Source organism: Hippichthys cyanospilos, chromosome 13 (genome assembly GCF_059441005.1).
Source record: "Hippichthys cyanospilos isolate Australia breed blue-spotted pipefish chromosome 13, RoL_Hcya_1.0, whole genome shotgun sequence".
In the NCBI taxonomy this organism is placed as follows: domain Eukaryota; kingdom Metazoa; phylum Chordata; class Actinopteri; order Syngnathiformes; family Syngnathidae; genus Hippichthys; species Hippichthys cyanospilos.
Window position 1 is genome coordinate 7,939,716 of NC_142381.1, and position 12,434 is coordinate 7,952,149.

Consider the following 12,434-nt stretch of genomic DNA (forward strand, 5'->3'; position numbering starts at 1 on the left):
CAAGCTGTGTGGGGGACTTCAAAACATTTTGCAGCACTTTTTAAGATTCATGTTGACCTGTGTGCTCTTCATCGTGCTGTTTGCTTTGAGGAGTAGTATGTTTAATGTGTCCCAAAAGTTTCATTTTGTACATATCTGTGTTGTATGTTTTTTTCCTGCTTTGTCATAGATATATATATAATTGTCGTAAAATATTTCATTCTCACGAAGGGACACTACGTTAGTTGCATTTTTTTTCTGCTTTTATGACAGAGTGAGTAGAAGAGCACATGAAGCTGATATGAAAAGTATTGCAAGCACACTGTAGTTACTGTGATGTCAGACTGGTGTTGTGATAAAAGAAATAAACACAAAGTTATCCCACTTGGTGATTCTTCATTCGACACAAATACTGTTTGTTAAAGTCATTCCCGTCATTTATAATCAAACTTGCACATGCAGCAGTTCAAATGGTACACAGTCCAACCGCCACACCGTCAAAGCACTTCCTGAATTAGTCACATGGTAGGTGCTTCAGGAAGGTTAAAACATCACTGCTAACTCGACACACACTTCAAAGTCTCTCCTCATATAGCCAGTCACTACAATGTACAGTGGACCCCGGCCTACGACATCCCTGCCTCACAGTTTTTTTCTTATTACGGCGTGATCTGCGACGTTTTTTCATCCCCTCTATACGGTATTTTTGCCGCTTTACGACAAAAACAACTGTCATGACCCAAGGGGTTATATTTGGGTTTTGTTTTGTCTCCATCTTCAGCGTTTTTAGGTGATTGCTCTTATTTTCTGGTCCCGTCAAACTGCCTGCGCTGCAATGCGTCACTCTGCTATTGGTCTGTGTCACGACTCCCTAAGATACTGGTCTGCTATTGGTCGGCGTCACTGTCAAAATGGAGGCATGCTACGGAATGGATCGCGTCTGAGTGAAGAAACTATTTAATTTACATTTTACTGCTTAATTCAAACTTAAATGGGTGAGCCATGGTCCCCAAGATTGCTAGTGATGTTAAAGAGAGAAGTAAGAAGATGATTTATATGGAAACGAAGCTGGAGATAATCAAGAAATATGAAGAAGGCTAAGCTAACCTGACCTAACCATCTGAATAATTTCCTATGGCACAGCTGACTATCTCCCACAGTGGTTAAAAAAGACTATGGTCATTTGCACACTATTGTGTAAAAACACAGAACCTTCACGACTGTGACGGCTCAGCTGTCATCTCATGTCAAAAGGTGCGCAGACCTGCGCAGATTAGCATTAGCTAAAAGCATTAGCTTGTGACATGCAGGGCAGAATGTACTTGCTTGGTTATGTAGGTGACAATTTGAAGGGCCATTTGCTGTCGGAGGTGTCAAATGTCAATTACATTTCTTTCTACCTTATTCGGCAATTCTCTTTGGGTTTTTCTTTTGAAAAGAATGAATAGCACAGGATGGCAACACCACGCGAGGCCTTGAAACTTGAAAAATCATCAGCAACTTGTCAGTTTTGTGAGTCATTTTGTTGGAAAAAGAAAAAAGTAAAGGTAGGCAGCATCAATATTTCCATTGATCTTTCACCTTTCCAACAATAATGATGTGGAAATGGACTTTTGGTGCATTCATTGCTTTTGAAAAATCGTTCTGTGGGAAAAATGCAACTTTCACTTTATGCTCATCATTCTCTGCTGAGGGACAAGTAGCCTAGCTGTACAAACTTTAATAACAAAATCATGAAATCCCCCCCCCCCCCATGGTCATAATTTAGACAGCTCCACAAACATACTGATGTGTCAGCTCCACAAACATACTGATGTGTAATGTCTTTTTTTTTAAGGAAAAATGCCATAAATTCAGAGTTGTCCACGTCAGGTCTTGATGTGTTGATGTGTTTTTTCAACTATTATTATGCAAAGTTTTTTTTTTAATTAAAACTTGTTTTTTTCATACATTTCTCCATATTAACCAAAAAGGTGTTTTTATGTTTCTAAAAAGCAAGAAAATTATTACTATAATTATAAGCCTTTTTTTTAACTATGCCTTTTTTCCTATAAAATTTCACTACTCATAAAATAGGCACTTTCATGCTCTGCTTTAGTTATTATAAATCACCAGGGGGTTTCTTTAAATAAATGGTTGTGCTGCACATTATTACATTTTAATTGGTCCCAAATTATAATTAATATTTAATAATTAATGAATGAGTTTGCCATCTTTATTACAGGTAAAACAGAGTACAAATTTTATTAAGTGTTTTTTTGGGTGGAAAGAATGCCAGTTGTGCAACCATTCTGCACTGTAGTTGTCAGGAGATGAGCGTGAATGCCAATGAAATATAGACTTCATTTATGACTAAACGGGCCTGAACGGCCCCTTGCGTAAGCTGCCGCATGCAGATTGGCTTGATGGAAGCCTTGTTTGAATGGCTCATTTCTCTGAGCTGCTTCATTAAATAGTCAAAGTCAAAAGACAAGTGCCGTCCAGCACAATGGACATTTTTTTTTTTCAGATCACATTTCATCCGTTTACAATCTCGACGTTGGAAAAATGACTAGAGGGTTCAAGTGATTGTTGAGGAGAAATGTGTTCTTTTTGCAGAATAGTGTCATCATGTTCTGCAGCTGTAAGAACAAACACCAAACTAATCGTTTGTGCAGCATGGAACATTTTGGTAACATTGCTCAGATTGGCACTGCATATTTAATGACAAATCCGTACAACTATGTGATTTTCCCAGCTCGGCAAAACATAGAACAGGATGGCAATCCTGACTCTGAAGTCTGATGTGTTTCATCAATAAGAAGCATTATGTCATTCTTTTCTGAAAAGAATAAAAAGAACAATGATCGCAATAGCTTGCAATGTTATGAATAAAAAGTGTTTGTACTCTGCAGTATCTTGCGTACTGTAAAACACATTATAAACACTTGGCTGTTCTCCACACCACAAAATTAATGAATGAGTGAAACCGACTGATCAAGTCAACTAATGAATGTGTGAGTAATTTAATCAAGGGGCACACTTCTACTAATGAATGAGAAACAAATGAACAATTGAACTAACAAACAAATGAGAAACAGCAAACTATGACAAATCAAAAACTGAGTGTGTGGAATAGTATATGGTTCGGGTTACTGGACTTTCAAAATTAAAAATTGGGACAGAGCAAATTTTCACCAGCAAATATTTGCAACGCATTTGAAGGGCCTACATCATGGTATTTTAAGCTTTCCAAATTTATATGCATATTAATGACACAATCCAATTTCTATGGAATATGAGGGTTTTTTTTGTTGTTGTTTTTTTGTGGCTAGATTTCTAACCAGGAAGCTTGTTCACTTGCCATCTCCTCTTCATTACATCATTGTAAAGCCAACCATCACGCTGAAAAAAAAAAAACAACAACAAAAACATTGTAGCGATCAGTAAGATCAGAAGTGAATGAAGAAAAAAAAAAAACAGGTGTTTTCCTGACATTGAAATAAACAGGAGTTGCCAACAAAGCAAAAGACTTGGCAAGAGAGCACACGCAGTAACCGTTGTTGCTCCCATTAAATCAACAAAACTACTACTGTACTCATAACAAGAGTTTTGCTCGTGGGTGAATTATTTACTACAAATGTTGGTTGTTCGGCTATGGGCTTCCAAACACACATTTTTGCCGCTTGGACATTTTCTACATTAAAACTTTGGAACTAATTAAAAAAATAGCTGTTTACTTGGCAAACCCTATCACTCCACTTCGAAATTCTCCTTCCCAACCCCAGAATGAAAACCAAAGTAAATATGTGAAATATTGCTCTGATAAGGTGGGTGTGTATTTACTCTTGCGCAGGCGGTACGGGGGCGGTGAAGAGATGGTACAAGAGGCTTCTATCGTCATAATGCCCCTCGCATGTTAATGTGCTTGTTCAGGGCAGTGCTTAGAACACAGAATAAACAAGGAATTCTTCAAAATGCATCAATGATGGAAAAATAACCCTTTGAGGGTGTTAAGGGTGAGAAATTAATGCCAAGGTTTGTTTGTAAAACCTCCAAGGTATTGTTTTGAATACATATTTTTTACTTCATGTTGCGCAGTCATGATCCCAAAGATCAGGAATATTAGTGATGCGACTTCCGACAGACATTACCAGTTGGGTGTCACATGTCTAGTAGAAACGGGGTGGAAGGTAGTCTAGTCTACTTTTACGAAATACTTTCATTTTGACATCTCAAAAAACATCTCAGAAGAGCCTAAAAACCTGTGGGGTAGATTTGAGGACATTTTTCTTTCCATGACCAGTTTACTTTTGTGCCAAACGAGTGAAAAAGACATTATGTGCATGCAAACAAATTAACAAATGAAGTAAGAGAACAAATGAGCAAGTAAACAAACTCCAACACGAGAACTGAAGAAAGAATGAGTGGCAGCAGTCTACCTAGGAAAAGAGGCAGTGACTTAAACAAAAGAACTGACCAAAACTGAACCAAGTAACTAATGGAAGAGAGACATCCAAAACACATAATGGCCCTTGAAAAATTAGAGGTAAAACTTAGTGTGAGGCCCAAAAAGTAAAAAGCTTTTTCTGCGACTCCCATATGTCTTCAACACCACTCTCGCTCGCGCTAAATGAAAAATACCTCCATTAAGGAAATGACTTGTCTCAAATGTCACATGCATCTTTTTTTTCCTCTAAAGAACATTGGACACATTTTTACATTTTAGTCTATGTAATCACATCAAATTATTTTAACTGTATGCCATTCTTTCATATCTTCTCTGTGAGATAATTACAGAGCATTTCTTTAATGGCGACAGCTCCCACGGAGTGTCTATCATACAATTCTTAACATTGCTGGCTGCTTGATATCCTAAAGGTAAATAAACTTTCAAATGTACATGGAGGCTAAGCATTCTTTCCCCATATATATATATATATATATATATATATATATATATATATATATATATATATATATATATATATACAACAGTTCTTCTTCTTCAACAGTTGGATTTTACAGAAAAATAATGACTTAATTAAATGAATTAAAGGGTCAACAAAAGTTATTCTTTGATATGAAACACTATTTTTATTTGCTGAATGTATATTAATTCCAAGATTTCACTCCAAAAATATGTTACAAGTTTCATAGTACGCAATTGTTAAAAATGTGATGAAGCATGAATAATAATGGAAAAAATTGCTTTAAATTAGTTAGAAATATTTCATCACTTGACAACACTATTTGAAGCTAACACATATTGTTGCAATGCAGGAGAAAGCCGGAGGATAAACAAAGAGAATTAATATTAATATTAATAATAAAAATACATCAGCATCATCCTCAATTTGCCCCAATGCAGCATCTCAGGTTTCCACCGCGATCGCATTTGCACTTCAAACCATCTCATCAAGCACGGTTGCCTTGTGCGCGCCAACTCACCCGCACAACACTTTGCACCCTCCACCTCCCAATCCGCCCAACTCAAAGCCATCTTTGATTACACGCTCGCCGCAGGGTGAACTTTATCCTACTCCTTTTCTTAATAAGGAGAAAACAACCAGGTGACGCCATTGGAAGGACAACCTCGCGTGTTACGTCTCCCACCTCTTTTCTCCCACCAATCAGCCTCAAAATAGATGTAAAGCCCCGCCCACTGCAGCCTCAGCCATCACCGATAAGCATGGAAAATCCAACTCACCCATCTCGTTGTCCGATTTGTTGTCCATTTCCGTGTCGGTGAGCGTGAGCGCCGAGTTCGAGCGACTGGAGAGGCACGAATTGCGGCCCCCCTTCCCCCACAGGCCGACGCTGCGCTCCGGGGACTGGGGCTCTCGGCCCTCGGGGGGGACGGCGGGTCCCCGGGCATAGGTGCCGAGGGGGTGAGACAGGCCCGTCTCGGGGCACAGGGCCAGGCCTCGGCGAGGCTCGCAAATGCCGAGCTGCCTCAGCGAGAACGTCTGCCCTGTAAAAGGGAAGTGATAAAAGTTAACAAAGCGAGCGAAAAACAAGCCTAACGACCGAGAAACGGTCGCGCTAATGTGGTGGAAGGTGAGGGGGGGAAAATGGCGGATGCAGTGAGGAGGGGTTGTGAAATCAAAACCTTGACAACACCGGGGGAAGTTCGAGTCAACAGACTGGCAAAACACCAAACCTTGAATGCTTTTTAAGATATTCAAGCTGCAGTTTTATATTTTAACCTCATGGAAAATCAAGGCTACTCACCCACATACGGGAAAAACAACAACAACAGTTTCATTGACAACTTGATGAAAGCGCTTGCTTATTCCACACGCAGTAGAGGTCAAAACAAATTGCAATTAATTGCCCTTCATATCACAAATTTTAAGATCAAAAGGTTAATTACCACCACAATGAAACTCCATTTCACCAGAAGGCGCATAAACAAGCAAATTTTCAGTCGCCGCTCATAAGAAAGTTACAATTGCTGAATGTTTGATTCATTATGTATTTTATTCAATTAGATTTTAATACTCTTTTTAATTGTTTTGTTATTTGTGTTGTTGGACGGAAAATAACTGATAGCCCCCAAATGCCCATGTAAATGTATTCAGTATTTATGGTTATTTAATTTAAGTGTATTTATTATTGATTTGCATTCATCAATTTCATTTATTCTTTTTAACAAATGTACTGAAATGTAAATACATTTTATTGACTTTATTTGTAGATGTTTATTTATATTACTTTATTGAATAATACAATGCCTGAAATGACCCATTCTAATAGATTTGGAGCACCTAATTTATTTATTGATTTTTTTAATCATTCTTATTTCATGGAATAACAATAACAATGTTTGCATTTTTTCATGTAGCTGTATTATTTGCTGTCATTTACTTTGAATAACGTATTTATTATTTCATTCATATCTTTCTTCCCACAAAGCCAGCTTTAACACACATGACAACAGACTTGTTCACAAACATGCACTTGTTAATAGTTCTACGGAACCCAGCTAACAAAAATAAACCTGGATTAATGAGCCACATTCTGCTAGTCATAGCACATCATATTATTTTCAAATATCTCCACTGCATTTTAATTATTTCAATGCAAAAAAAGAAAACATTTACACATATCTTACAGCGTTTTTTCCGTGATTGATGAAGGACACTCTTTCCTGGCCAGCCTCGCGGACATGAAAACGTCTGCAATCAGGCTGAGCGAATTTAAATGTCACCACGTACACTTGTAAAGTGAGCTCATATGTGCCGAGCTAAAGATGAAAACACATGAAATCTGGCATTTTCTTTGAAACGGCATATAGTCGGTGGCAGCTGGATTTGTTGAAAAAAAAATAAAGAAAAATAACTTGCCCACTTCACACGAAAAAGCATTTACCAGTGGGATATGTACCAGAATATTACATCATTTTCTTTCTAAATGCAAGCTTGTGGGGGGGAGAGCCACAAAATAAAATGGACTGGTTGACTCTTTTTTAATGACAGACTGTTTAAAATAATAATAATAATATTAATATTAATAATAATATTAATAATAATAATAATAATAATAATAATAATAATAATAATTAATTTTAAAATTTTAATTTTTTTTACCCAGTTATTTCATATGCAATGACTTATAAGTGGTTGGGGAGGGCGCTGGGGGGGGGGGGGGGCATCTTTTGTTTTGTATGGTTTCCTGAAAACACTAAAAAGACACTGAAATTCTTAGACTGAATTTTTGGGTGGATCCACTCATGACACATATACCATACCGACGATATTTTAAATTCAATTTGAGCTTATTCATTTTTTTGAGTACATTGTTTTTTTGCAATGTTGATGTTAAAGGTTAGAGTCTTAATGAGGTTTCAGTGTTTCCAAGTTCTTTTAAAAGTAAGGGTTGCAGTTTCAAGTTGTGGTTTTGTGACAAGATTGAGGTTTCATAAAAGTGTTTTTAGTATGGGGGTTCCACAACAGAAGTTTGGTTTTGAGTCGCTGTTTGGGTCTCAAGCCAGGGGTCGGGTTTCCAAAAAAGATTTCAAGCACAGATTTGGGTTCCAAGACAGAATCACTGATTTGAAGGAAGGTTTCAAGCCATGGTTACTGTTTCAAAAAAAAGTTTTTGGGGACAGTGTGAGGTTTTAAAAACAAGGAAGGGCTTAAAAGATTTTAAGACATTGAAGCATTCAATGTAACTCGGATCAAGGTTTCATAGCCAGGTAAATTTCAAGGACAAAGTTAGGGTTTTTACGTAGCGTCTCAATATTGTGTGGTTTGAATGGTTTAAAGATTAGAAAGCAGATTTTAAGATTAGGGGTTCAAACCAGAATGACTATTTCAAATCCAAATTTGAAAGCTGGCATTTAAGTCAGGGTAGGGTTTCAAACGTAGGGTTTCAAAGGTAAAGTTAAAGTTTTAAGTAGTGTCTTAATACTGATGTGAGTTTCAAAATAGGATTCAAGAAAGGATGAGGTTTGCAAAGTCAGGTTAGAAGTTTTAAGGTAGGGTTTGGAGTATGGGTTAGGGAATGAAATCAGAAATACTAGTTCAAAGTTCAGTTTCAAGTCAGGGTCAGAATTTAAGGACACAGTGAGGTTTCCAATCCGAGGTTACAATTTCAAGGTGAAGGTTTTGAGTGAGGGATTGACTCGGTGAGCTTCTTACCTGGCCTGCTGTACTCGGCACTCTCCTGGCGCACCGTCTCCTTGACCCGGCCCCCGAAGAGCATGCGCGCCGGGTCATGCTCGAAGGCCTGGAGCGTCTCGCTGGAGCTGTACGACTTCTGGGTGGGTACGCGGCAGGATGGCACGGTGGAGTCACGGGCGGGGTCCTGGCGCTCTGACGGGTAACGACACTCGCGTTCCAGTTCTCCGGCTCGCTCGCGGTGCTCCCGCTGGCTCCTGGAGAGCGAGCAGAACGGCCGCTGCTCCCTCACCCGTTCCATGCTGCCCGCATACCTTCACCTAGAGCCCGTTTTTCCAAACTTTTTGTCCCCCTGCCTTCTGACGGTCCCCGCTCAGGCCCACCTCCTCACTTCATTCGGTCCACCTATCGGAAAGACAGGAAGCAGCAATAAGTTAGAGTTAGTCGTATCCGCTTCTAATTGTCACACAAAGCTGTAAACCTTGAGGCCTCGCTTGACTTGAAAACCTTCCAATTGGTTCTCTGCAGTGGGTGCGTTGTGGTCACCGAAAATGAAGTCCAACAGATATCATGTGACTAACATGCACCGGAATACATGCACCCATATATAGGAATATGTTTTTGCAGCTAAAAGATGAAGTTGCAATTTATGTTAAGCCAAATAATAGATGCTAGATCAGGGGCCTATAGATCACAAATCATTGTGTGACATTCCCCCAAAACAAAACAAAAAACAAAAACAAAAACATAACTCCCAAATGTGCGCGTTTTCAAGTATTGCCTAATCTATCAGGTCTACTAGTTCCAATCAAGTAATAACTTAAAACTACTTTTCTTTTGCAGCATTCAGCATGAATCCATTAACACCAGAATGCGTGACTGCAGGTGTACATTATGAATTTTGAGTTTTGCCATAACAACCTTTTAATAGTTGAATATCATTTAACTCTGACTTTATTTTAGAAAATTTCCCCCCACTAAATTAATTTATTTATTTTTTAATAAAAAACAAGGGGCAAATTTGTTAAATAAAGTCCTGAAAAGTGTCACTTCAAATTAAAAATAATTCTGTCAGAATGGATGCTGTTTTATTTTATTTAAAAAAAAAAACAAACAAACAAGTCACGATTAAAAACACTTAAGTTTGCAAAACTGGGAGTCATTTTTTTGCAAGGGCTGTCTGAGTATAGCCTAGATTCTTCAACAATAAATGTCAATTTAAATTGTAGAAAGGAAAAAAAAAAGATAATTAAAAAAAAGATGTATCACGCAGTGGAAGACATTAGAATATACTTGTATTTCCTGAAGGCATTATAACGAATAGAACACAAAATGTTATGCTTTGAAGAAAAAAAATAATTGCTACATAGATACGTAGGCGCGTGTTAGTCACTATTATTATTGGTTATGAAAGAATAAAATAATCTTGTTCCCCTCCTCCTCTAAAAAATACAAACCAAACTAACTTGTTTATGACAAATGTATGTTTCTTTCCGGATGAAATTTGCATGGATTTTCATAAAATCTCCCACAAAAAATGAATTGAAGGTAAAGAAAATTATGGCAAATTAAGATTTTAAATGATGTCTGCGTTGTGATGAGAAGAAAATTAAAAATCATGAGTAGGACACAATTTTTACAATTTCTGGAAAACAAATTTGATCTATATTTATAAAAAGAAATCATCTTTAAGATTTTTTTTTCAAAAAACTTCTAAAAATCAAATTTAAATAATGGTCAACATTCCCCTTGAAACACCTTTTTACTAGTTAACGTTGTATGATTTTAGTGTAGTATCTAAAAAACGTTCATTGAGTTCACGCGTTACATCAACAAAAACATTTTTGAAAAAAAAACTGCGAAAACCTTATAAAATCGCCAAGCCAAGCTCAAAGGGGAACTGGATGAAAGAAGTGGACTAAAGGGAATGAGAATGTGACTAATCCATGGGTTAAAAAGAAAAAAAAAAACCTTGCTTGGAATGCGAAGCCCGAGTGTGTCAGGACTGTTTTATTACCGTCTTCACACACACTCACACTACACACACACTTTCATTTCTCCCTTGGCTGCGCTATGAGAGCAGGCTGTGGACTCCCGCTTTGCACCCCCCCTCCCTCAAATGAGCTCTACTTGGTTTCACTTCAAGCATGGACGCCTCCCAATGACACCGCGGTAGCTCGGTCCACTCTAGCTGCGACGTACGCCCCTGGGAGACGGCCGGAAAAACCGCAGTGACACGAGCTGCAGCCGAAATGAACATCGCCCCCGTATAGCCTTGATTGTATAAAGCTACGCACGCACACACACACACACACACACACTTAAGTAGAGTTATATTTGCGTCGTAACCTGTAAGAAGCCCTTGAGTGACCAGGCGTGTAAAGTACACGAACTCCCAGCATGCCTTGCTTCACACGTACGAGCCGTGTGGGAACGCTACCCGCCAGTTTTGCTTCGCTGCAAAAAAGGTCACGGAAGCTCTCGGGAGAAGACTATTGTTCGGACGTCCGCAGGCCCCCAAAATAAGATTCTCATTTGGCTTTAAAAGAAAAGCTTTGCAGACTTTTTGCGAAAGCAAGTTGGAAGGGAGATGGAGCATCACCGTCGTTGCTATGGTGATGCGAGGAGACAAAAACGCAGCTGTTTCTCAGTGACCTCAAGCCACTTTGTCACAATTGCTTGCTGTTGTTCATTTTTAGATATTTAGAATGGAAGTCGCTCATGGATTTTTCTTTTCTAGATGATTATGTTTCAGTTTGTGAAAAAAAAATCCAAAAATAATAATTAAAAAAAAAAAACTTTAAGGGATGGGAAAAAATAGGATTTTTTTTTCCAAAAGTCAAAATGCTGTTTGTTTTCAAAAACTCAAAAGCTGAAAAGTACTTTTTTTTCCTATTGCAGTGATTACACCCACAAAAAAATGTAACCCCAGTTTTTGTTTTTATGTTAATTGTATATACATTTTTGCCACACTAAAAACTTGAAAATGTGTATTTTATTTTACTGGATATTCATTTTTAGTTTTTCTCTTCTAAAAAGTAGTAGATTGTCCCATTCTTCATAATATAATTATTCAACATTTATTTTTTATTTTTTATCTTATTGAACACTCAATTGTTTTGACATGTGTTTGACCTCATTTTGCGAAGCAAAAATTTGTAATCATTGTTTTGTTTTTTTCTTTAATTTTCTTCTTCTTTTTCTTTGGCTGGCAGTTTCAGAAAACAAAAATGTTGGTCAGAAGCAGGCAAATTAATGTCATTTTCCTAAAAGCTTATTTTTTTTATGCAACTGGGAGATTAGTTCATTTTATATTACCATCCGCTGAATTGTTTGACTCAAAGAATCTTAAATAATAACAGCAAGCTAAAAGCTTATTTCGACTGATACGTTAAATACTTCTCATATTTTAATTACATTTTTGAAAACTATTTAATGTTTTATAATGGCAACTGTAACTCTATTTTTGCCATTTTATAAAAGCCAAATTTTGAGGACTTGAACACTTTTGATGTTACCTGAAAGTTATTTTAGTGATATTTTTAAGAAGCATACATCAAAAGACATAATACTATTGCAAAACAACGACGAGTTTGGTGAAAAAACAAAACAAAAAAGAACCTTCATATTTTATATATATACATATATATACATACACATTATATATATATATATATATATATATATATATATATATATATATATATATATATACATATATATACATACACATTATATATATATATATATATATATATATATATATATATATATATATATATATATATACACACACACACACACACACACACACACATACACCCTCACAATCAATAGTGATAATAATAATAA

The 12,434-nt window shown here is 37.0% G+C and overlaps 1 protein-coding gene across 2 annotated transcripts in view; it reads right to left on the minus strand.

Annotated features, from left to right (window-relative positions):
- LOC148413684 (teneurin-3) overlaps positions 1–12,434 on the minus strand; it is a 181,423-nt gene that overhangs the window by 154,405 nt on the left and 14,584 nt on the right. For both annotated transcript variants that reach the window (XM_088431015.1, XM_088431014.1), the window contains 2 exons: positions 8,604–8,987; positions 5,669–5,932 (listed from right to left, as the gene is read on the minus strand). In XM_088431015.1, the coding sequence (XP_088287141.1) occupies positions 5,669–5,932; positions 8,604–8,883 (544 nt within the window). In that variant the 5' untranslated portion in view covers positions 8,884–8,987. The remainder of the gene's footprint in view (positions 1–5,668; positions 5,933–8,603; positions 8,988–12,434) is intronic.